The sequence below is a fragment of the Zonotrichia albicollis genome, chromosome Z (assembly GCF_047830755.1).
Source record: "Zonotrichia albicollis isolate bZonAlb1 chromosome Z, bZonAlb1.hap1, whole genome shotgun sequence".
Taxonomy (NCBI): Eukaryota; Metazoa; Chordata; class Aves; order Passeriformes; family Passerellidae; genus Zonotrichia; species Zonotrichia albicollis.
In genome coordinates, this window is record NC_133860.1 from 65016224 (window position 1) to 65043228 (window position 27005).

Here is a 27005-nt window from a genome sequence, read left to right on the forward strand (position 1 = left end):
GCCTTCCTGCCCTGCAGCAGGTCAACACTCCCATCCAACCTGGTGTCATCTGGGAAATTACTGAGGATTCACTCAATCCTCTGTCCACATTGTTGTTAAACTTATTAAACATGACTGGATCCCAAACCAAGCCCTGGGGAACCCCACTAGTTACACGAGCTGGATGTAACTCTAGCCAGAGACAGGGCCCAGCTGTCCAGACAGCGCCTTTTACCCAGCCAAGAGTGCACCAATCCAAGCCATGAACAGCCAGTTTCTCCAGGAGAAAGCTGTGGAAAATGGTGTCAAAGGCTTTGCCAAAGTTCACAGAGACAACATCCACCGCCTCCCTCATCCACTAAGTGGGTCATCCTGTTATAGAAGGAGATCAGGTTGGTCAGGCAGGGCCTGCCTTCCCTAAACCTCTGCTGGCTGGGCCTGATCCCCTGGGTGTCCTGTATGTGCTGCATAATGGCCCTCAATGTGATTTGTTCCATTTGTTCCCCTGGCACCAGTGTCAGACTGACAGGCCTGCAGTTCCCTGGATTGTCTCTCCAGCCCTTCCTGGCAGTGGGTGTCTGGACTAACTTCTGGTCACCTGGGACCTTCCTCTTTAGCCACACCTGCTGGCAAATAATTGAAAATGACTCAGTGACTCCACCAGCTCCCTCAGTACCCTTGGGTGAATCACATTTGCCCCCATAAACTTGTGTGTGTTTAAGTGGTGTTTAAGTAGTGTTGCAGGTCACTGCCAGTTGGATTAAAGGAGCTTCAGTTTGCTCCCTTCCCTTTGCTCCCTGTCTTCCAACTCAGCGGGCTGATATCCTGTTAAAGACTGAATCAAAGCAGGTATTAAGTACCTCTGCCTTTCCTCATCCCCTGTCACTATAACTCCCCATGCATCCAATAAAGGATGGGAATTCTCTATTGTCCTCCTTTTATTGGTTGATCTTTTCCAAGTTTCTAGCTATAGTTGAGCTGGCAAGGAGAAAGCAGGTCGGTAGTAGTTTAAAAGATCAAAATCTGTGTTTCTTCTTTTTGACTTGTAAGGCTGCCTGAATGAATTGCAGTTGACTATAATTAATGGAAACAATAAAATGAAAACATTTAGTAAATACCTAATTATGCTGCTAGAGGCTGAGCATGTAGCTTTAATTGTGCCCTATCATTATACTGGTTTTGTCATTTCATACACTGTTTCTTATATAACACAATTTCTTTTGCAGCTTTGGAATGGAGCACAGTTAAGATTTTGTGCTCAATGCTTTTTCTTTCTTGCTGTGAAACAGGGATCCAGAGTTTCCTGAGGAGATGTTGAAACCCATGGGCTGCCTCTGTCTTTTATGGGTGTAGAGACTGTTCAGCAATTAATGAACTAATGATATGTGCCTCATAAACTAATGGTTATGACCTTCTTCCTTGCTGCTTGTTTGCCTGTTACACAATGACAGGACAAGACCATAGTGTTCATCTTTCCTTCATCTGAGCAACCTCTACCAGAATGTTAGAGTGACATTGATTGAAATTGCTTTACATATCATTTAAGTATATAAGAAAAATTAGGTACCTATGTTGAATGCTTCTGAAGTATATGTGCAGCATCTTTAGATTTCGCTGTAAAAGCTGTCAGAGGATGAGTTCTTGTTTGAGGTCTTTGCAATGAATGCTTCATTTGTTAGCTGTTACTCAGTGTGTAGGGTTTTTCTGAACCTATATCCCACTCTACTGCGTAATCCCCAGCTGTGCAGTAGGAAGTGGTCCCTGCCCCTTTACCACAGGTGGTTTTCTGACAGGAAGCACAAGAAGCAGGTGAGATATCTTTAATTTCCATGACTGATCATAGGACATCAGCAGTTACAGTGGCGTAGGCATTGTTGTAAAGAAGAAATTAAGAAGAGGTTTCAACTTAAATGCTGCCAAGTGTGTTTCATTGTTAGGGACACAGAATGGAGGTTAGTGCAGGGTAGAGTGTCTTGATGTTGGAAGAGGAATGTTCAATAGAATCGCTACTGGAAGCAAGCATGTGTGATGCGCCAAGATGACAAAAGTCTCAGGATGGAAATTATTTTTGCAGCGTCACACAGTGTAAATTAAAGACTTCAGAGGTCTGAGATAGTGTAGTTATGATGTAATGAGATGTTGAGAACATGGATGAGAGTAGTATCTCTGTGGGTGGATATGAGAGGTTGTTTTTTAAGAAACTTGTACAGAAAGAATTTACAAGATTTAGACTTAGGCTGGATATATAGATCTAATGAACTGACTGAACTGAAAATAAATTGTGGGCTTTCTGGCATGCCTGACAGGTAGGAAATTATGTGTGTGGTGATCAAGGAAGGAGGCGGGGAAAAGGACTTCAAGGGAGGCTTAGAATCTCTGTTTCAGTTATGTGTAGCTGACAGAGAAATCCTGGAGTCTCAGGAGAAATGTTAGCAAAACATAACATCTTCATTTTGGACAGGGAAACAATTTTAGAGTGATGAGGCAGATCAGTGATCTGTCTACACTGAGACAATGTTTGTGTAAGTTGTTACAAAGAGGCTGAGGTGTGTCAACAAATCTTGAAGTATTGAATGACACAAAGCTCTAGAGAGCAAAAGATTTAGGATGACCTCTAGTGAAGAGTTGAAATGAAACAAATATAAACTTGATATTAAATGCTGTATGTCTGAATTCTGCCTACAGTTTTGGCATGGTCTAAGGAAATTAATCTAGATGGTGCTGGGTCATTCAAGAATGCATTCAGTGTAGCTGTTATGAATGAGTTCTAGGGATTAGTATTTCCTGTAGTTCGACTGATGTGCTTTCTACATATTTTTGTTTTCTGCACTTGTGTTTATTGCCAAGCAGTGGGGGAAAGTTTCAGACAACTATGTTTATTAAAATCTCTGCCTCAAGACTAACTGTAAAAAATGAGGTGGAAATAAATAGGTTCTAAAAAACAAGCCTTTTTATCAATACCTTAAATCTGTTTGAAGTAGAAACTATTATTTATTATTAAGGTTCATACTTCAAAAACTGGAACTCATCAACATTTCCATTCAAAGTTTTAATATAACTGACCATTTATCTTATCTGCGTCAATAGAAAATGTGACAATTTACTGTTGTATCCCAGGAGGTGGAGAAAAAGCTCGTAAGCTTCATACATCAAGAGGAAAGCTGTTACCCAGAGAAAGAATTGACAAGCTTATTGATCCTGGGTAGGTGCTTCCTTTTTCTTTTCTTAAACATTTCAGGTTGTCTCTTGCAGGTAAATATTGCAACAGGCTTCTTTCCTCTTTAGCTTCCATAAACACTAACATGATGAACACTAAATAACATTATTGAAATTTTACAAAAATGTTCTTTGGAATACTGATCTCCTTTGAAAAAAATTTTTCAAAATTTAACCTTTAAAGTAAGATTCAATGGCAGATTGAACTAGTAGTATTTTACCATTTTATTTCATTTGTCATTATTCAGGTCTCCATTTTTGGAGTTCTCCCAGTTTGCTGGTTACCAGTTGTATGGTAATGAAGAGGTACCTGCAGGAGGCATTATCACAGGCATTGGACGAGTATCTGGGTGAGAGATTCCAGTCATCTACATTACTTATGATATGAAAAGGAAGAAGGTATCATTTTATTCAATTTCCAGTATTAGGCTGTTAGTGTTTTTAATGTTTTGTTTCAGACACTCAAAAATCAACAAAATCAGTATCTCAATTTGTTTGGCCATAGCTAAAAGGAAGTGAGGTATTTTATTTTGTTTTTTGTTTGTTGGAAATTTTTAGTTAGTGTATCCCATTAACTAAACAAAACATACATGGAGTTTCAGATGTCCTGTGAAGGAAAGAGATGAGTGCATTTTGAAAGCTTTAAAAAAATAGCATGGTATTTTAGCCTAAAAATTAGTTTTGCTTACTTAAAGTACCTCCAAGACTGTTCTTGAAGTTAATTATGGTGCTATGCAGGATTATTTTACTCCTTAAAATAATGGAACAGGACATTATAGTGCTGAGGCTGTTGTTACAATGTGCCCTTGAGTGAAGGCTGGTGAGAAGAGCTCTCTTAGAGCATCAAGGCTTCAAGAGTCCTTGTCATGTTGCATTTCTTAACTGACATACATATTTACTCATTAGAAATACTTTTCTCTCTCATAAACTTTTTTTTATTTTTAGGACGGAATGCTTGATTGTTGCTAATGATGCAACAGTCAAAGGTGGTACCTATTATCCCATCACTGTTAAAAAACATTTACGTGCTCAAGAAATTGCAATGCAAAATCATCTCCCTTGCCTTTATTTGGGTAAGTCCCATTGCAGAAATAGCCAAGGTCCAGTGTTAAGGGCAGCTGATGTGTCTGCAGATCTGACTAACCAGCAGTGTGTTTGAAGCACACCTATTCAAATGTATTTTCATCCATACTGTATTATCTTTACAGAGGGTTGGCACATCTTAACAGGGGGGTGTGTACACTCCTGCTATAGGGCTGGGTTCATAAAATACAGATGCAACTGTTAGCACTGTATCACTTCTTTCTGTCATGGATAAGCAACATTTCCTGTGGACTCATCCTGTCAATTCAAATTACATCCTCCACCAGAACGTACTTTTTTTTAAACTGTATCTGTATGAGAAAACATCCCAAGGAAATAAAAATAATAAGAGTGATAAAATTGTCAAAAATATTTTGGATTAATAAATTTTTAGGATTTGGGATTAATTTTTTTGAAGCAGACATGTAATTGTATTTTATTTTACATTTTGAGTTAAGCCTATTAGATCAGTATTTAGCCAGATCTTCATGTAAGGTTTGCTTACATATGCTTTTATTATAAAAGATGAATAGAGTGACAGATATCTGTAATGTATTACTGATAGTGTTTTCTTATATGGTTTTATACAAATACAAGAGGTTTCTGTCAATGTCTTCCTTTCAGCCTGAATTCCCAGTCTAATGACTTCTGAACCTATTAGCCAGTTTCAGTCAGCTTTGATAGAGAGTTGTAAGAAAGTGTGTATTCCTGTGGGTTTTGTATATGTCAGCATCAGAGGAGAAAGACCTTCTACTCCATTTTCAAAAATAGGGCAGGTTATTCCTTGTCTGTTCAGCTTAGTTTAGCGATTTAAATATCAGCTGTTTGCCAGTCTGGATGCTTGCACTAGTTAAATAGTCAACATAAATACAGGTTCTGGCCAGCCCAAGTGTTTGAAGTTTCTTGCCCTGCTGATAAGTCAAACATGTGAATAACACCAATAGAAGGATTAGGAGAAGTGGGAACTTGAAACTGTTGGTGAGATGGATACAGGGACAAGGTGGGTGTAGATTTTGTGGGATTGCTATAGAAAGAGTCCTGAAGGGAAGGAGAGGACTAAATTTGATTTTAGTTTTTTAAAAAACAGAAGAAACTTAGCTTTGCTGTTTGCGAAACAGCTCTTACCATTTTTTTCATCTGAGTTACGAGCAAATTCTATCTGTTCAGAGAAGTCTTTTTTAGTGAGTATCAGTGAGCAATTGTGGGTGATTCTACTCTTTTAAGATCTTTTGGAATGAGGAACTGAGGGACACAGCTATGCCTTTGAAAGAAAAGTTTAGGGGTTTTATTCCGTCTTGGGAGGTATAATCCTTGAATGAACAATGTCATTCATAGCTGGTGAGTTACTTTAGCCTTGCAGTTTCTGTACCTGGGCTTATTCCAATTGATTTGAACAATGTGATAAGAGGGAGTGCTTTGTAGTCAGTCAGCACTCTGCTGCCTGTGTAATTTTCATGTTGTTTGAACTGCCTTTTCCACCAGTGATAACAGCTGCCTAGGTGCTAACTCTCATGTGGACATCTGCTGCCATTTGTCACTGAGTCAGTCACTGGTGTGGACATTTTGTTTAGGCTGCAGTCATGTAGGATGAGAGTATGCATACAGACTGGTGGTTGTACATAAAAATTAGTTGCCAGGAGCCAGAATTCTCAGAGATGCTTTATCTCCATGTGCATTTCTTCATAGTCTTCTGTCCTTCTTTGGATACCTCTCGTGACAGGTTGTATTTTCATTAATTCTGAGCAGAGAGGTAGCTGCTATTGGAGACCTGTGAGCTGGAGGGTGTATCCTGAGGCAAGGGCACATAGTAAATGAATCATCTTAAAGTTAGTTTAATGTCTTTGTTGTGAAGTTTAATCAAGCTATGAAAGAACAGAGGCAGCACCTTTTGAACTCAGTGGTGATTAGCTCTGCCTTTTTCTGGAGCTTGTGACAGAATTGTAATAGAATAGTTGAGTTAAAATTGTACATTAATAGTGTTCTTAGTTTGCAGCAAGATGAGTTTAAGTTTGTTTAAGGAGGTATGGTTGCATCTTTAAGCGTGTCTGAGTTCATTTTCCATGAAAATTATTGGGATGGATGTTATTTTGGGAGAGCTGTTTACTGTTTTTCTTCTTTATTTTTCCAAAAAGAATGTGCTATTATACCTACATTCATGGAAATATGTACACAATGATAGTAACTGCTGTATAGTTTAGGTAACATGCAGATGCTGTACCAACAAGTATGTAACACTGTTCAAACCATGCTAATATAATTCGATTCATTCTAGTTGATTCAGGAGGAGCAAATTTACCACGGCAAGCAGAAGTATTTCCAGATCGAGATCATTTTGGCCGTATTTTCTATAATCAAGCAGTCATGTCCTCACAAGGAATTCCACAGGTAATTTGCTTTTATGTAAGAATTAATGTACTAAATAATTTTTATGCCTGCTGCCATTACCTCTTCCCAAGGCTTGTGCCCATGTTTTGTTTCTGATTGCATTGTGTTGTGCTAACCCAATGGCCCAGTCTGAGGCTTGGAAGCACTGTAAATACAGTAACTGTCCACAGAAATTCATTATAGTTTTGAAGAAACTGTCTACTTTCTTAGTGTTAATGATTTGACCTTCCTGCTCCTGTCTGGGAGTAGGAGAGAAATGGACTTGAGAATGGTATGTGGGGCCATATGAGAAAGCCCTGGAAGATCTCTTGCGACAGTTCTGCATCAGCATTGCAAAGGTGAGGACCCCCTTGAGGATGGCTAATAAATGAGACATATTTTCCACTAACAGGGGTATGTGTATATATATAAATCCATTTTATACCCTGATGTGATTTATGCTGAAGCGGCCCTAATAATAAGGTTATTTTTTAATGCGTTAATGATGCACAGAATTACTGTTAGTCACAGTTCCTGGATTTAGAAGTGCTTTTGTGTCATGGTTCACTCAGTAATACATAGGGATCGGTTTTTTGATGCAGGTGGTGTGCTAGGGAAGGAAAACTACATATTTTGCTGAATCTATTACTCATGAAGAATGTAAAACATTTGAGGATTGCTGATGGGCAGCTGTGGCTGCAGTGACAGTGAAGGGCAGGATGTACAGTCCCAGTGGAGTTGAGAAAGACAGGTAACAGAATAAAGACTCAAAGGGAATTGTTAGCAGGGACCTGTTAGAAGCTGCCAGGGAGAGTAGAAAAATCCATGATCTTTGAAGATAACCTACTGCAAATAAAGGAACACTACAGAAGAGCAAACAACTGGGTAATTCGCAGCCCACAGAATTGCTGTCTACTCGGTCACTCCCTACCTCTTTGTATGGTTTTGTAGCCCTCTCTTATACTGGCCTATACTCCCTTTTGCAGACCAAAACATTCAAGCTTTCTTAGCTGTTCTTCCTGCAGTGTTCCACACCTTTGATGGTCCTAGTTCATCTTCTTTTCCCAATCTTACTGTATCTTTTTAAGCATGAGGAAGACAGAATGCACCAAAAGTCCTTAGAACAAGTCAAAAAAGCAAATTGTATGGAACTTCTTAGAACTACCAGTTCTGAAAACCAGTTCTCAGAACTAGTCTTTTTTTTTTCTTTGACCAGAAGGGAGAGCAGGCAGCTTCCTCATTTAGCACTGAGGCACAGCAAAATTCATTTGAACTGAAGAACTCTTTCACTTTACCAGGGGAAAGTATATACAACCTTCCAACAAAACAATATATCAATAGAAGAAATAAAGACATTGTTTGAAACCTGAATTCTTTATGGGCATCTGCAAGTGGTCAGAGCAAAAAGAAGTTATGGTCATAAATCCAGGTTCTCTTTAAGACCTGTGATCTATACAATCCTGACAGATTAATCTATGGCTAATTACAGTAAGAGCTGAGGAATGCAGAACATTAAAAATTATTGAACCTCTGTTTTCTATACAGTGAGAAGAGCAAAATCTATTCTGAGTGAGAAACAGATCACACATACTGTGGAACTTGTGATGACAGTATTTATTTTCAAGAAAAAGTTCTCTACCGCACTTTGAAACCCGGAAAAAGCTGGTCATTATCCTAGCAAAGGGCTGGGATACAGTTTAATTTATGGGTGCCTGCAGTGGGCCGGTTCTTGCAAGTTATCTGTCACAGTGGTTATTTCACTCCGTGTTGTCTGAGACTGGTCTGTCACACAACCAGAGCCCATGGCAGTGCTATGACACAAATGCCACCATAATACCATTATTCAGTGTTCTTTTTCATAAGGAATAAAACCCTTGAGAGACGATCGTTGCTGGATTCTGCTGCCCTGAGGCTCAGGGGGACACGATTCCAGCCACTCACAAAAGAGACTCCACTGAGGCCTTGGGCAGGGTTTTTTTGTTTTTTTTTTTTTTTTTTTTTTTTTTTTTTTTGCGGGAAGGAGTTAGTAGAAGCCAGTACTTTGAGGGTGAAGTAGATGCACCAGTTAAGGATACTGTATTCAGTCTGACTCCTTACATGACAGATACTGGCTCCGCAGGATTTCTGACGAAACGGCCTGTGTTACCTTGATAGCTTTCTGGCACATTTTGGAAGCAAGTAAGAGTTCAAATCTTCAACCATCTTTTACTCTTCCAAAGAATCCCACAGTCCATTGTCTCTATAAAAATCCAAGGCTGAAGATTCCAACAATGCACTAAATCTCTTTAGGAAGTATGACATATTTTACCTTCTGCAGTTCTTTCCTGCAGTAGAAGTAGACCACTTGTAGTGATTAGGTAGGTCTCTAGAGAAAAGCAGTGTTTAGTTAGAACAAAAATACTTAAGAGAAAAATACAGTTTGTAATCATATAAGACTCCCTGGTAGACCTAGATTGGTCCTAGTGGTTTTTTTGGAACAGCAAATGCCAAAGGAGTGATGTTTTGCTGAATTATCTTTCTTGGAGAAATTTTGGAAAACCTTATTTTTCCTAGAGAGTTCAGTCGTGATCTGCTTTGAGTAATGATTTTCAGATGTTATGTCAAAGATAGATGTGTATACCCAGCTGGCAAGGCTGAAATTACTGATCTTGGACAGGACCTTTCGAGAAATGCTTGACCCTACAATCGTACTCTTGTTTCCAGCATATCTTGAAATGTATTTTACATACTTGTAAAGTTGCATTAAAAGGTTGAGTTTGTTTTTCTTTACCATATGGTGTTGTATTAGGAGTAATTGTATTCATATACAATAAGAATTAAATATAAGAAATATTTATCTTTTATTAAAACACTTTTCTGTTTGTTATGACACTGATGAAAGTTAAATTTTCCACGTATGACACTGATGAATATTTGTCTTTAAATATTTATGGAAAACTGAGAAAAATGTTTTACTGAAGCAATCGCTTTATTTAAAAGCATGTGATAAGGGTGCATTTTGTTTGGGAGATGTATCTGCTTTGTTTTATTTCAAAGAGGCACTGTTAACGTTTGTAAATCTATTATTAGTCCTGTGCTAACAGATTGTGGTAGCTAGAACCATCTTCCCTCTCCGAGAACATGATTCTTTGGAAGATGGGATTAGGAAATTATGCTGTCTCTGATGTCCACTCTGGTCAATTCTTCTGAGATGGGAGTCTGGATATTATTAGTTTGGTATCTTATGATCTGTGCTGTGGCTTGCTTGAAGCTCTGTTCATCAGTTCATCAGTTCTTCTCAGTTTGGCCCTCAAAGTGCTTGCTTTTTTCCCCCTCTTTTGTTTTCTAGTTGCTGATATGCTTTTAATTTCCCCCTCCAATTTTACCTGTGACTAATTTATTATTCACCCACCACAGCTTAAATTACGTTGCTGTCTATATGGGTGTGAATCAGAAAGCTGTGATTAGCTCCTCATTAGCTGCTTCCCGAGCTCTCTGCGATGGGGGATGGATCACTGGAAATGAAATAGTAGAGTGTATGTGCACTCAGGACTGTTGACTGTCACTGAACACATCAATAATTTCTTTGCAGCAATTTAGAAAATTAAATCAGGAGGTAGGACATTATTTGGAAATTTGACAGGTTCTAATAAGTAGGTTTTATTTTTTCCAGTAGATACATATTCCAGTTTTTATGTTGGAAAAAATTAACAACTGAGTTAAAGTTTACATGCAGGCACATTTTCTCAGTGTGAGCATGGTAAAATTAAGAATTGGAAAAAACACAAATCCTAGAGGGAAAAATGAAATAAACTTATTTACACCAAGTTTCTCCCATTTGTAGAGACTTAGGTTATTTTTGAATTTGCCCGGAGTTTTTTATTAAATGCACAAGAGAAATACTGCAGATTAATTATGTGACTCTGAATATATATAGTTTTACAATCCTGAAAACTGTTTGCTGAAAAGGCTGTTTGATTTGATGACAGCAGATTGACATATTTCATGTAGTCCTTCTTTAGATGTGCATAATGTGATTTAGAAGTTTTATTTTTCTATGCAGTGTTTTCTTCTTCTGAATTATCCTGTAACACTAATTGTTGTCACCTTGGAAATATCTTGAAACAAACTTAAAATAAAATAATGTTGTTTTCCAAGTTTTTTTTTTAGTGGTGATGTGTATGTATATGTGTGGTTGTGAAAGAAAGTGTTTGCTTTTTTCATATGAGTATTCCTTTTCTTCTGCTCTGCAAGTGTCTTGAAAGGATCTTTGAAGATGCTCCTATGAAGGAGAAATTGAGAAACTTCCCTTCCATTATTGTCTACAGTTACAGTATTCATCATATCTGGGATCAAGTTAGTTTTGTAAATGTATCACCAAGGTATTACTGGTAGAAAATGTTCACTGGCTAGGTGTTCATCTCAAAATTAGGCAAAAGGATGAAGCAGGAATTATTCATGTTGAAGCCTATAATGAGATGCTCAACACATCTCTAAAGGGCAAAATTAATTAGTTGATCCATTGAAGACCTGAAGTAGCATAATAGGAAATGGGAGAAATTTCCTTCAAAGGATGTTAACATTGGTGCAATTATGTCAATAAGCAGTAATGGAAGCCCTGACTTAAGTGTAAATACCAGGAGAAACCTATACATTTTAACGTTTAGTGTTTTCCAGCAGGGTAGTCTGAAGATCATAGTTCAACAGACTGTTGAAAATGGAAAATTTCTTATTTTTAAAAGAAATGCTAAAACATAAAAAAAGTTTGCTCTATTAGACAGAAGTAATCTTGCAGTGCTGTCCAATGACTTGTATTAAAATACATAATATATTCTGACTTTGCTATTTTTAAGGGTTGGACAGTTCATTAACTTGTCCTTTTTGTTTTTCTGATAGATAGCAGTAGTCATGGGATCCTGTACAGCAGGAGGAGCATACGTACCTGCAATGGCTGATGAAAGTATTATTGTTGGGAAACAGGGAACAATATTCCTGGGAGGGCCACCACTGGTAAGGATACAGAAGTTTCTAGTGACTGGCCTCTCTCCTCCCCTCCCCCCCAAATCATGCTGCGATAATTGTACACCTGAAACAACTGAGTCATTTCTTGGTGAGATATTTCTAGATACTCTGTAGATTAGATTGTGTTTTTAAGTATGTCTGAATGTAATCAAATCTCTTCTGTTCATCAGAGGTATATAGATATAAATCAGACTGTGCCCAGGTGTTTTTATAGTACTGTTTTTAGATTGCTGTGCACATTTTAAATAATAAAAATTGTTTCTGTATTCAATTATGTACTCTCTAGGTTTGACACAAAATTTGAAAAATCCACAACCATGTGTATTGTATCTCAAAGTTAAAATCAAAGATAAAAGAACTTCTGAAGCAGGACTGGTCTGCTGTATTTTTATGTCAGTTTACTGCCAAAGGAGGCATGCTTACAGTGGAGTTTGTCCTAGTTCTCTCTCTCTCCTTCCATTCCTTCTGTCCTTCCATCCTTCCTTCCTTTCTTCCTTCCTTCTTTCCTGCCGTCCTTTGTAAGGGAATTGTTTCTAAGGAAACTGACCTGATGATTTCCTGTGAATTAAACCTTGCATTTTTGTGGAACTCATAGTGAAATTTGTGACTGTGAAGTACTGCAATGTAAGAGAGCTTTAAAATTACAGTAGCTTGGCAGAACAAAAGGAATGCTTAAATGTGGCTTGTTATTTTAGACATAACTGTATGTCCTAGTCTAGGCTCAGTTCTATACCAATACAAATAATACTACTATAATGTCAGTCTTTTGCTGACAAAGATTATTCTATTTAACACAAGCTTTATGAGAATAAAAATGAATTTTTAGTATTAAATGTTAGTGCTAGAACTAACGGAGCATAATTCGTCACAACTATTCAAGTCTCAATAAAATGTGGCTGGATAAACTTGCTACTTTAAAATAGTCAAATATGTGCCAAATTTACTGTACAAGCTGGTCTGAGGCAGCACGATGGCTTTGTTTTGGTTACAGTCTTTTGGGAACTTTAGGGTGTGCTTCCTGTGACAAAGCCAAATGTAAATCTAATGTCTCTCAAGGGTCCTTCCATCTAAAGCATGCCGAAGTGGGGAAATTGCTTTGTAACAGCATTGCTAATGAAGATACTGCTTCATTGATTTCTCTTGTAACAGAGGAGGCAAAGTCTCTTGGAAGTCACTTCCTTCAACACTTAAAATACTAGGAAAATGTGGTGTGTCCCATTAAACTGTGGGAAAACAGCCACTGACAGATTTATTTGTTGACTGGTTCCTAAGGCAGGATTGTGTTACTCTCAAAAGTATGAAGGACTCATCCTTTAATGTGATTTAGTGTTTACCTGTATAGCTTTTCTCTCATTTCCACAGCATATTTTTGCATTGCTTTCTTTTCCTTTAGAATGAATTTTTCCCCATTGCGTCATCTTGTTTATAAAAGTAGATTTGGCATTTTATACTTCTTTCAAAGTTCAGTGTATAGATGGCCTTTAAATTCTTGTGCAGTTTAAAAAAAATAAAAGAAAAAAAGAAAGAAAAAAATCTTAAATCCTTTCAGAATTTAACTGGCATATGGAAAACAGGGGCATGGGACTCGCATCTGAAAGTAGAAGGATACTTTGTTCCCCACCCTAGTAAAAAAGACGTTTAGTTTGAAGTAATTTATTATTTTTGTGGAGGCTTTCCAAGTTGATAAGAAGAACAAAGTAATCAGGAAAAGCAGATTAAGTAATGAATAGCAACTGTGCAATGTAATGGTAATTTATTTACTGCTCATTAGGATTTTGTTGTTAGACATTTGACAGTAATTGTTTCAAATGTCCTATCTAGGTTTCTGTTCTTTTTTATCTTGTTTGTACTAGTGTTTTTCCACTTGTTTTTAGGTAAACATAGACAAATCGTCCTCAAAATTAAGTAATTCTCTATAAATACATCACTGTAATTTAGATATTTGGAGTTTCTTGCTGAAAGTGGCATATGCACGAAAGAATATACTATTTGAGAATATTAGTTGAGTGAGTAACATGTAATTTGTACGACTTTCCTTTGAGATAAGAAAACTAGTGTGATGAAAGACATGAACTTTGTTCATTAGAGTGTTAGTAGGTTCGTTACTATAACTAGGAGTAATTTCCCTGGTTGCAGGAATACCTGAGCTGTTCAAGTACAAGCCTTTTTAGGAGGTTTTCAGTGAGACATCTAATACCCAATGTGACCCAGAAAACTGGATTGGAAGATTAAAAAAAGAGAACCAGATGCTTGTTCTCTGGGAATGGTCATCATTTAACATCACAAGGCAATTTAGATCATATGTGTATGCCACTGAGATGTAGCTCATGAGACTTTTGCCAGGATAGACATCTGGAAAAGGATGACCTGAGTCAGGCCTCAAGGGGAGAACTTGACTAGGGAAGTCAGTGCCTGCAAGAGTGTTGTGAAGTTAAAAAGTTTTTAAGTCTTTCCCCATTTCCAGAGGAAGATTTCACAACTATCCTCCAATTTAATTTGTTTCTTAGCAACCTGCAGATGTAATGATCCTTGTCTTTGTGCGTATATGTCAAACTTTATTATCTCCACCTGTCAGCCTTTCTGTTCTGTAGAGCTTTTCATATTCTCACTGAAAATATTCTACTTGCCTACTTCTAAGCTTCAAAACTACTTCAGACTCCCACAGAAACACCCATTCCATGCTGTAGCAGATATTGTAGCTGTTATTGAGTAAGCTCTGTTCCCCAAAACGTCTTTCCTATATAAAGGAAATTGGATTGGATTTTATTGCTTACCTGCCTAAAACAAAACATCCTGAGGAAGTGAAAAAAGAAATATCCCTCATGTTACTTATAATTAGTCTTGAGATGTGTACAATAAAAAAAAAAAAATCTGAATTGTAGGTACAGTCCACCATCTAAAATGGAAGTTTTCTTGGCCTCCTTTTTTGGAAAGGTGAGGAGTAATGACTTCATCAACAGACAGATCTCAATAGAAGAGGACAAGTGTCACAGTAGCAGTAATATTCAGGCCATTCTTCTGCATTTTCTCAAGTGGAATATCTGTATCCTCATCTTTGGCAGTACTGCTTGGTAGTTCAGGCTGTCATGTAAATCTATAGGCTCTTGTTCCAGAAACTTCTGATTCTTCCTTCCTGAGGTAAAATTTGCTACTTTCTGTGCTCAGAGGTGAAAAAAGTATGGTAAAAATAATGAATAAGTTTTTCAAATTCATGTGCATTTATGTACTGGGGAGTTTACTCCATGTTGGCCTCATCTGTTATGAGGAAAATACATATTATAGCTAAAGTTTACATTTATAGCTTTCAGTAATTTCTAGCTGAAGTAGCTTGAGCAGGTGTTTATTAGGAAATGCCCAGGTATATTTTTGAGACTCTTACTTGCAGTCTGTTAGAATTTAAAGACCTTTAAGGTAACTTCAACCACTAACTCTAAGTAACTTTAACTGTTACTTAAACTCTACAGTTTGTAGAATGCTCTGCTCCACTACCGTATCTGGAAAGGTGATGAAGCATATATACTAGTTCTCACCTACTATGACAGAGTAAGACACGTTTGGGCTGCAGGGTGCAGCTCTGAGCACTCCAGAATGAGCCTGAATGAGCCAGTGAAAATCCATGAAGATGATGGAGTGGAGCATCTGTAAAATTAAGAGGGTGTGAGAGAGATGAGACTCTTCAATCTGGTGAGTTGTAGGGCAGATCTATCCACAGCTTGCAAGGGGGAGTAAAGATAGCAGAGCCAAGGTATTTGTTGGTACTCTCTCGTAGGTCAAGAGGCTGCCAGGCAGAAACTGAAATAGAGGAATTTTTTTTTAGTTGTAAGAAAACATTTGCTGTAAGGTTGGTCATGCCAAACCAAGTTGTCCAGAGAGTTTGTGGAATCCTTTCTTGAGCTATTCAAAACTCATGGTCATTACATGGTCATTAGCAACCTTCTCTGGTTGACCCTGCTTTGCAATCTCACATGGTGGCAGACAGAGTCCTCAGCTCCAATATTGTGATTTGGAGAACGAAAGCTTCACCTCTCTGGAAAAATAAAATAGCTTTTTTTGTAAAATATCTTAAAATTAATCTCTGGATTTCTGTGCCAATGGAAATGATTGCACTATTCAGCTTTGTGCAAAGTTCTGCAGTAGTTAATAGTTTGTTATAACTGGTTGCATAGTGATAGATGTATGTAATTATTTTAGAGAATCATAGAAAGAAATCATATATCAAATGATGGAATCACTTATCTTATAATACACCCTAAAGGTCATTGAGTCTGGCCATTAACCTCACACTGCCAAATGTACCACTAAACTGCATTAAACCCTTAAATTCCACATCTGTAGGCATTTAAATACCTCCAGGGATGGTGACTCAGCGACTACTCTGGACAACCTGTTCCAATGCTGCATAACCTTTCCAGTGAAGAAATCTTTCTCACTTCTCTTAGAAGTATCTTTTGTTCACTGTTTAATGAAGACTCACATTAATTGTCTCTGACAGAAAATTTCCATTTATTAGTATGCCATACCTTCATATTCCATGGGTAATTCAAATTTCAAAGCAAGAATCCACTGTTGAAGAACTATCTATACTTAAATTTGCAAATTTGACAGTTTGGAAGTGTGTGTGAAAATATAGATATGTATTTATATAATTGGTGTGCTTCATTGTTAGATATGAAACTTGGAAACTGAAATCTGTTTTGGAAATGATGATAGTTTTCCCTTCCCTTGCTTGTACTCTACCTCTGTAATCTCTGTGAATGGTTTCTCCAGCTTTCAAGGAATCCTTTTCAAAGCACTTACTGTAGCGTAGAAATGCCTCAAGAAGTCTTCTGAGTTGTTTTTTTTCTTTTAACCCCACTAGTAAATGATACTGTTTTGTTCTAAGAAGGAGACCATTCACTTTTAAATTACCCTTTCAGGTCTAAGATTACACAGATCTAGGCTTTGGATTGTGCTGTCCAGGTACTTTTATGGAGATGTTGTACTTGATCCAAGCAGTTACATGCCACTGATATGATACACTTTTAAGCACTAACTTACTGTATATTTACTGGAAGGTTTAGAAAATAAAAACTTCTAATGGTTGTTTAAACTACTAATGTTAGTATTTAATGATAATAATAGTACTATAGTATTTAGATTTATAGTAATAATAGTACTAATAGTGCTAATTAATAATTAATAGTAGTAATAGTAATAATAGTATTTAAATTACTATTTAAACTAGTAAGTTAAAATTCACAGAAGTGTTTACATAGAGAGAGCAAAATTGAAAAATCCTAGGTTTCCGGTGTATTGTTTGCTTGAAACAATGCTTGGAAATATCCCATTTGAAATTTCATAGTAAGTGCTCAGAAAATTTTAGTGAAAAAGCATATTTATGAATCTGAAGGATGTGTAAGTGTATGCACACAAATTATGAACACAGCAGTAAGTATAACAGTGGGGAGTATCTTTGTAAGTAAAAACTACATATTAACACTAGAATAAGCATGCAAAGTCAAAGAACAAAAATTTACAAGATTCAGTGTTGTCATATTTTGATGCTCTGAGGGAGAGAAAAAATATGATTAATGAAGAAGAATTTTGCAAAGATCTCTATTATTACTGTACCTAAGATGGTATAAATATTAATGCAGGACAAGTGTCAACTGTGGAGCTAATTTTCCTTTCCTTGTGTTAGGTTAAAGCAGCAACAGGTGAACAGGTATCAGCAGAGGATCTTGGAGGGGCAGATCTTCACTGCAGGTTTAAAGAAATATTTTCCCAGAGTTAATTTCTTCCATATGGTAGACTTCCCCTTCCCCTCCCCCTTTCCCTCCCCCTCCCCCTTCCTTTCCCCTTCCCCTTCTCCTCCCCTTTCCCTTCTTTTATTTTATTTTGATTTTAGATCTTTGTTAAGCTGTGTTTACCTTTTGAAAATTATCTCTGTATTATCTGATGCAGACTGATTGTTTTATAGTTAGAATATCACAGTTACATTGTGTTAGTCTGGTTAGCATTGTTTTCTTCATTTACTTTAAAATACATGGCTAGTGTACTTCAGCATCATGCATAATATGGCGGACTTTAATACTGAGTGTTAACAGAATATGTATTGAGAAAGATAATGCATTTTGCAAATTGTATCTTTCTTACTGTCATGTAGAATTCACTACAAGCAAGATCAAAATAGCTTGTACTTTTTGTAAAAAATACTTAGCAAACCCAAAAAACATGTGCACATTCAAGTTCTGCAATAAATAATAAATAAAATTAGGTATTATTGCACAGTAAGTTATGCATTGCTGTATAATAAACACTTACTTGTTTCTTCAATTTGAAGTGAATAAAGAATTTTTTTGAAGGGCACTTCATGCCCTTTTTGTAAATATGTTTTTCTTTATAATTGAAATTAATTTTTACGGCACATGAACAATGCTTGTTATATTTTATATTGCCATTTAGATTTTTTGTTTCCTGCATTTTATTTCACGTCTGATAACTTGAATGAACTATTTTGAAGATAAGGTCAGGCATGGGTTTTATTTTTAAAGTAATTTCATAATAAAACAGAGCTGAATTGTTTCATCTATATTTTCAAGGTCTAAGAAGCTTTAAAATGTCAAGTTTTCATCGTCTGATTTATGTTGTTTTTTTCCCTGAAGTATTCATCTTTCTATTGTTGTTTATGTACAGAAAATCTGGTGTAACAGATCATTATGCTTTGGATGACAATCATGCACTTCATCTGGCAAGGAAAGTTGTAAGAAGTTTGAATCTCCGGAAGAAAGTAGATGTAAGTGTATAGAGTCTGAAAACACTGCATTGTTGAACTTTTGAATGTTTTTCTCTGCCTGATTGATATAACACTTGTCTTATAGAGCACATGTTTGTCTATGACTTTAGACATCTAAAAATGAAAGTTACGGTTCTTGTCCTTAAATATTTCTCTGATGCTTCAGTTCTGCAATTACATTTGTGCTGTATTATTCCCAATAAAACTACTGGGATTAAATGCAGGAATGAAGCCACTAGAAGAGTGCTTCAGAGTCATAGAATTGCACTTTTAGATTAATCCGGTCTTGCAAGACACTTAATTTTAAACCCACATGATTGTTTTCCGTGGACTTAAAATTAGACACCTGCTAAAGCATCTTTTTGAGTAGACATTTTCTGAGATTATTAAGGTGTTGAAAACCAAGTGGATAGACCTAAATCTTGACGATGAATTGTATTGATTTAAGAATTCCTTGTAGTAAATGGGATGGATAGCATATGGGGATGGAATTGCTGTATTGTATTTTAGTAGGAGATATGAGAGGGTGAATGGAAGTTCAAGGAAGGCAAGGTACTGCATTCAGTTGTGTGACAAAATCTTCAGCTGTTTCTCAGAATGCTGCCTGCCTTAGAGGGCACAGAGGGAAAATAAGCAAACAGGAGGACATGCCTGATTTTTTATAACATGGAAGAAGGGGAGCACATATGGACATGTATGCAGGAGTAGGAAAAAGGTAACAGTAGGTGAGAAACTGTTATCAACCTTCAGTTTAGGAAACTTGGTCTTTGTGCAAAATGACAAGGCAATACAGGCATTTTAATTTTGTTGGCGAAGAGAAGTCTGTGCTCAAGGAAATTGACAAATTAATTGTTTGAATGTTTAAGTCATAATGTGAACTTTGTTGTGTAAATTGTTTGTTAAATTGCTATAGGTGACTATAGAACCGTCAGAAGAGCCTTTATTTCCAGCTGATGAAATATATGGAATAGTTGGTGATCAGCTAAAAAGAAATTTTGATGTCAAAGAGGTATGAGTATTAATGCAAGATCCATATGCCCATATATACATACATCTATTTTGTTGCAAGAAATCACTCTTTGTATTGTCATAATTGATAATACCTGATTTGGGTACTTACTTCTTTATATTTTTGTCCAGCAGATGCATTGTAAAAGCAGTGACTTGTTGAAAATATAATCAGTTTTGGTTATACTTTAGAAAAGGATGTACAAGGATGAGAGATAGGTAACATTCTGAAAAAGCTGACAGAAATGGGAACTCCTCTTTGGCAAAGTATTCTATGGACTTGCCCACGGATATGAAGGCTTTCTTTTTCTGTCAGTCCTGTGAAAGATTGTTTAAGGATTTATGGCGTATAGGCACACCAAACAATTGAGCCTTGTCCCAATGGTGTACAAAGACTATTGTACCCTTCTGCAGGTTTAGTGTAATTATCTGCCTTGGAACCTTCATATGAGCCAACAGGCTTTCTCATATTTTCCACAAATCTCACATTCAGAGCCTTTTTCACCACTAGCCAAGTATGTATTTTAGGAGGAGTCTTAATATGTACCCATCTTAAAATATTTGGCAGAAATTACTAGGATTTGCTTTGCATTCAGGGGAAAGAGAGATGAACAGTTTCATTGAGTTTCTTCACTCTCAAATGTTTAAGAGTTTGGATTTATGTTCTTTTAAAGTGGAAATAAGTATCATCTGGCAAATCTTGCTAGCAGTGGATCTGTACTTATAAAAATGGCTCCTTTGCATCACAGAGAAACCTCAAATCAGATCTTCATTATTTTTGTATGTCACAAACTCAAGCAAGCCTAGAAATAATCATATCTCTAAGAAAGTGACTCATGACTGTACATGTGTTTCCTTTACAAACGAGAGGCTATTGATTAACTTTTAATATAAGCAGTGGTTTTGCTTTGAAATTCAACTAATGAGGAAAACATTGTTACTGTGTAATTTAGCTATTTGGTTAGAACATTCTTATCTTGAAAATCCATTTTTTACAAACATGTGAGTGAATCACACTTAGAAAACGAAATGGGCTTTGCCTGCCATCCAGACTGTTTGTATGGTGGACTGCTTGATGTTCTATAAATAGAAAGGCTTTAAGTTATATCTTGTCGTGGCCGTCCTTTCTAAACAATTAAAAACCTTGAAGGATTAAGAGTTTAATGTTATTTTTCCATTTCTTCTTAAGGTTATTGCTAGAATTGTAGATGGAAGTAGATTTGATGAATTTAAAGCCTTGTATGGGGATACTTTAGTTACAGGTAAGTAGAAATATAGTTATTCTGTATACGTTCCCACTGATTTTATAGTTGGATTTATTCTGGCTCACCACTGATATTTTTAATATGTTTATTTTCAGAAGAATAGCATTTTTTGTTGCCAGGAGAAAGTCTTACCTTTATATGCTATGGAAAAATAAATACATGTGGAAGTTTATGAATTAATCTCTTGTCCTTTAGGATTTGCAAGAATTTTTGGTTACCCAGTAGGAATAATTGGAAACAATGGAGTTCTTTTCTCGGAGTCAGCAAAAAAGGTAAGTAGATAATTATCTTCTTTGCCATTGAGAAACAAAACTTCTGGTGGACAACTTGCTCTTGAGAGGAGGAACTTTTTTAAATAATGAAAGAGAACTGGCTCCGTGTTTTTCATATAAATGCGGAACAGGTATAAGCTGTTAATAAGCTGAAAAAAAACCTGACCATAATTTAGAAAAGGAGTCTGGTAGATTTTTCTGATGTGAAGAAGATCACCAACATCAGAACAGCATTTGGATTTATGTGAATACAGCATAGTTGAACTAGTATATCCTGAAACTTGCGTCTGTTGCAAGACAAGTCCACCCTGATTACATCAGATACCCTATTGGGTATTTCTAAACTCTAAACCATGAAGGATATGGAAAATCACATCTTTGTTTTTGTAATAACTGGAAAATCTTAAACCTGAATTCCAGTACTCAGTTCATTGGTTTACCAGTTTTAATTTTCATATTTTGCTGGCTTAGAATAATGATTTAATACCTGTGCGGTCTTTTCAAAATCTGTGAGCTAAAACACCTGTTATGTGAATAAAAGGCTGTATGTGAAGGAATATTGTGATTTTTATCACAATTAACAGTGCTTTACAGTTTGAACTTAAGAGAATGATGGTGATAAAGAGTATCTGGGTATTGCAAAGTGTTTACCTTGGTCTGTGTTGCTTGCTTTAGTTCTTTATTTTTTTCAAGAAACAACTGTCAGTTGAATTTTTTGTAATAGCAATTATAGATGCTAGTTTTATTCTAGCAAGCTTCTTGAGCTAACAGTGAGGAAATTGGTATTGAGAATATACAGAAAAAGGAAATATTCATGAAAGGTGGAGAAAGGAAGTAATTTTACTGGATTTATTGCTGTTATAATACGCAAAATGTAGTTTCATGTGCTGAAGGAATACTTCCAACTTGAAGCACTGTAGTACATGACATTTTTTTCATCTGAAACTTATTTTAACAGTTAGAAAATAACTCTTGCAATATTTCTAATAGGTTCATTATTTTTCTAACATTTTAGTGCTACAACTTTTTTTCCTAACAATGAAAAAAAAGTAAGAAATCTTCATTTTCTGACTTTTACTGGCATTTCACTTCTCTAAAAGGAAATTCAGCTCTAGAGAAACATTTGTCCATGATACTGGTTCTATAAGCAACATCCTTAGCAGTACTCCTTTCTTTTCTTGCATTTTTGTAATGAATTGTTGCACATTTTCCCCGTGATCATCACTGTGCTATTCACATGTTTCTCTGAAGGTTATACTTAATTATTTTTCTCACTTTTTTCTTTTTATAACCTTTGCAGGTTTTATATAGTGAAGATGTTAGATATTTTTTTCGGTTGTTGTGCTACATAGCCTTGTTTTGTTTTGTTTACCAGCAAGTGTATGAATAAGCTGAGGAACTTTATTGATTTAGATTGGTTGAAACAGAGGCTTGGAATCTACTATTTGTAACTTTGGTGGGAAATTGGTCTTTTGCTAGTAAATAGGGAGAGGGCATCTGCCCTCAGGAAAGAGAGAAAATGTTACAGCAATTGGCAAGGTCATGGGTAAATAATGTATATGGGCCTTTCTCAGTTTTAGAGAATACTTTTATTTTGTACAGAAAATGGAGAGATAGGTTTTTCTGACTGACTGACTTGATTTCTCTGACACAGTCTTACCAAGTCAATGTCAGAAGCCACACTGGCGCTGTCCATGGTTTAACTGCATATTGGCTGCGTCACAGCAGTGGACCTTTTCAGTATTAGTAGTAATGCTTTTTAAGGATATTATTTGTTTTACCCATGGTCTCACACAGTTTTGGAGACCTCTTACTTCTGCTACAGTGAATGCATGTTTTGCAGTTAACTTTGGGTGAAGGAGAGGTAGTATAGCATTTCCTGATGGAAATACTGTGATGGACTTCTGTGGAAGGATTTAGCACAGGCTTCAGGATGCTGGTAGTGATAGCTTCATTGTTCCAACTTTTAATGGCTTACTCTTTTATTTTTTTTCCTCTCCACAGGGTACACATTTTATCCAGTTGTGTTGCCAGAGAAATATTCCCATTGTGTTTTTGCAGAATATTACAGGTGAGTAAGATCAAGTTTTTGAGGTTTCACTTCGTTGTAGACTTTGCTGATAATTGTTGAGTCTGTGTTCTAGACAGCCTCTTGTGTGCTGTGTAGTACTTACATCTCCAGCCTGTCAGCAGCTGGTGAAAGCCTTGCCTTATGACTTGCTCCTCAGTTCTTTCTGCAATGTGCTGTGAAGCACACAGTATGACATAGGGCACAGTATTATAATATAAACTGGTGAGCCTTTTGTTCTTGTTGTATTTCTTCAGGTTTCATGGTTGGCAGAGAATATGAGGCTGGAGGGATAGCAAAAGATGGTGCCAAGATGGTAACTGCTGTAGCTTGTGCTAATGTACCTAAAATAACTGTCATTATTGGTGGCTCTTATGGAGCTGGAAACTATGGGATGTGTGGAAGAGCATATAGGTAAGTGTTGCTTCAAATCGTTACAGCAGACAGAAATAATTTAAGAAAACATAACCTTAAAGTACCATTCCAAAAAAACATCTGAACTCTTGAAGAAGTTGTGCGATTTGGAAAAGAAAAGAGTTCTTAATGAATATGCTCATAAGTAAATAACAGCCTGAAATTTGTAGACACTGATAAGGGTCATGATTCACCTTGAATTAGGTGACAGAGGAGACCTTCTAAAAGTAAACCTGTTCATATCTTTTTCTCCCGTATCAGTTCTTGGCAGAAAAATTGTAGTCTTAAACAATCATTGGGCAGTATAGGCTGGTCCTTTATTCTGCATTCATAGGAAAAGTGTATCAGCTTGTGTAAAAATCCCTTATTCACTTCAATCAGCCTGTTTTTATGAATAAGGTTTGTATAACACCTAAAGATTTTTTTGTTGCCCTTTGGACATGGCTTATTTGATTTTTTAAATTTAGTTTTTCAAGGCTTTCTATACTATTGAAGTTGGGATGTTAAGGACAAAATTTCCTGTGGGTTGGGAATAGGAGCTGAAGAGATCCAACAAAGAGAAATTTTTAAAAAAAGGTGAATAATAGAAATGACCAGAATTTTTACATTTTTAAATGTAATGCTGCAAGCATTGAAGTATGTTAATGTACCTTTTAAAAAATGTTATTTTGTAGAATTGTCATACATAAAAATGTATTCTTAGTTGAGTGAAAATTCTTCACCAGGAAATGTGACAAAGTCTTACTTTGATGTTTAATATGTATTTTTTCAGTCCAAGATTTTTATATATGTGGCCAAATGCTCGCATATCGGTGATGGGAGGGGAACAAGCTGCAACTGTTCTAGCTACAATAGCTAAGGACCAAAAAGCAAGGGAGGGAAAACAGGTATATCTTTCTTCTTCACTTACTCTTTTACTGGAGTTGGTCACTTGGTGAGCTAGGAAGGGGTGAAAGAGAGTGAGTTGCCAGTGAATTATCCCAGTGCCAACTAGTGCACTGACAAACTTGAAGAATTTGTGAAAGGTTATTGCTTACTTCTTTGAAAAGTGAAGATCATTCATATACCATTGTATTTTTGTACTTTGTGCAACAAGTTATTAGTTCTACCTGAGATAAGCAACCAGGAATCCTCCTTGGCTTGGGAGTATGAAGAGAAATGTTGGGAAGAGTGTCTTTCCAATTATGAAGGTGGCAGTTTTAGAGAAAGTTGATCTTTAAATGATTCACTGATTGAGAATTATGAAACTAGTAACATCAGAAGTCTGGAGAGGTTTGGAAAAGTTTTTGCTCATTTCAGCATTTTAATTGAAAATTAGAGGTATATTGTTTATGTAATAAACATATTTTACTAAATCTTATAGTAATATTTTATAGTTTCACTGTACACTCTTTTCTGCTTTCTGCTGAGTTGTTTTCTTTTCAATTGCAAGGTTTATGGTTATACTACTGCTTTGATCCCATAAGAAGTGGTTTTATTGATGTCCAAAATTGTTCATATTTATCATAAGTAGTTAATCAGAATAGTGAAGCAATAGGAACATATTATCTCAATGTTACTACTTTTCAACACTTGACTTGTTCTTTCTGTGGGTAGAATATACTCACCCTTATCTCTCTCTGTCTTAATTTCCCAAATCCATGATACCCAGAAAGAAGGTCAAGAAAATAATTAGTAGTAGTTAAATGCCAGTCAAATGTGGTAGAAACCTGAAAGTTTTCTGAATTGCTGTTACCAGTCTGGATCACACTGGATCTAACCCAGTGTTAGAATAGTGCAGACTTACTTTATTAAAAAATCCTGCCAAAGGCAACCCAATTTTTTTTTTCCAATACACTAGCTTCAGAAATTTTTTAAGTTCTAGTCACCAATTACTCTTGTATTCTATTAAGTATATGTTTATTCTCTTTTTTGCACCCACTTGGAAGGTACTATTTGAATTTTGTTATCAAACATGCAAAATTGACAATTGTGTGCTAAAAGAGTAAAAAAAAACTTTGAGCAGAAAATTTAGGCATTTTCTTCATGTTGATGCTGCATATAAAGCTCTGCTATCATTGGAGAAGGGAATATTAAAGAATATTTTATGTGGTTTTTTAGTTGTCTGAGGCAGATGAAGCAGCTTTGAAGGAGCCAATCATTAGGAGGTTCGAGGAGGAAGGAAACCCATATTATTCCAGTGCAAGGTAATATACAGATAACTATTCTAACGCTTAATTGTAATCATGGGACCTGACTTCTAATTCATGGTACTAAATAATAGCAGAACAGAGCAATTGGAAGCAAAAGTTGTGTTTGATGTGCATTCAAATCAATGCCTTGTCTTAGCTCTGGGACCTGATATCATGAACTGTTTCAGAAGACAGCATGTGCTTGCAGGAAGTACTTCACTGGTTCTGTAAGAAATTATATGGTATAATGGAATTATATTGTTACATGTTTCATTCTGAATGAGTTTTATATCATTCTTCCCAGTGTAGTATCTGGTCACCTTTCTAAAGCTTATTGAACAATATAATGAGCAGCTGCATGTGTGTTAGGAGGAATTCATTTCAGTGGGGTCCTGCAAGTAGAAGAGGCCAGTGGAAAAGGAGGTAGCAGTTTAAAGATGACCTGAAGCCACTGGCAAATTTCAGGTCATGGTCATAGTAGGTGATAGTATTGGATGATAGCAGTGAGGGTTAGGGCTTTAGCTGATGGATGCTGCATACTCATGTTTGCTGAGAAGTCCTTTGCAGCATTTCATGCTCAGGCTGATGCAATATTAGTAAATGACTAGGAACTAGTTAGGCTTATGAAACAAGGTGGCATCCTGAAGTGATCCAGGTATCTCTGGAAAGTAGCTTGGGGGGCTTTTTTGGCCTTTGATGGTTATTCTCCATTAGTTTCATCCTGTCTGTACTAATCTTCCTGCATATATTTCTGCTTGTGATATCCAAAAGCTAATTTTCTACAGGCTCTCAGCTGCTAATGATGGTAGAGGGTAGAAAATTTCAGTGACCCGTATGTCAGCTGTGAAAGCAGCAGAGCTGGCAGTGAACAACCCAGGAGACTCCTGGAGTATGTAGAGAACAACCTCTGGTGCAGGTATCAGGCAAGCCAGCCCGAGGCGCGACGTTCCTGGGCCAGGCACTCCCAGTGCAGCGGGGCTCCCTGGAGAGGTTACAGCTGGAAGCAGCAGGCACAGCCTGGTTGAGTTCAGCATCTCAAGGAATACGAGGCAGCAAAGAGAAATTCCAGACCCTAAAATTTGGAAGAGTGAGTTTCCAGATGTTTAAAGGGTTAGTGGATGAGATCGCCTGGGAAACTCCTTAAAGGCAGAGGGGCTGATTAGAGCTGGCAATTCTTTAAAGACACTTTTCTTAGAGCACAAGAGCTTTTTATTCTTGTATGTAGGAAATTGAGCATGGCACAGTGGAAACTGCCATAGCTGAGCAAGGATTTTCTCCTCAAACTGAGGTGTAAGAAGGAAGTATACACGCTGTGGAAGCAGGGACAGGTAACCTGGGAAGAGCTTCTTCATGATCAAAAGTGAGATATGAAATGACTGTTAAGTTTTA

At 36.6% G+C, this 27005-nt stretch overlaps 1 protein-coding gene across 2 annotated transcripts in view; it reads left to right on the forward strand.

The window, feature by feature from the left end:
• MCCC2 (methylcrotonyl-CoA carboxylase subunit 2) overlaps positions 1-27005 on the forward strand; it is a 37908-nt gene that overhangs the window by 3726 nt on the left and 7177 nt on the right. The window contains exons 3-16 of one of the 2 annotated variants that reach the window (XM_026796796.2): positions 3067-3181; positions 3444-3545; positions 4141-4268; positions 6551-6663; positions 11518-11631; positions 17324-17388; positions 18319-18418; positions 19332-19427; positions 20616-20688; positions 20887-20963; positions 22968-23034; positions 23289-23445; positions 24218-24332; positions 25546-25631. In XM_026796796.2, the coding sequence (XP_026652597.1) occupies positions 3067-3181; positions 3444-3545; positions 4141-4268; positions 6551-6663; positions 11518-11631; positions 17324-17388; positions 18319-18418; positions 19332-19427; positions 20616-20688; positions 20887-20963; positions 22968-23034; positions 23289-23445; positions 24218-24332; positions 25546-25631 (1408 nt within the window). The remainder of the gene's footprint in view (positions 1-3066; positions 3182-3443; positions 3546-4140; positions 4269-6550; positions 6664-11517; positions 11632-17323; positions 17389-18318; positions 18419-19331; positions 19428-20615; positions 20689-20886; positions 20964-22967; positions 23035-23288; positions 23446-24217; positions 24333-25545; positions 25632-27005) is intronic. The other variant, XM_005492684.4, reaches the window with a different exon arrangement.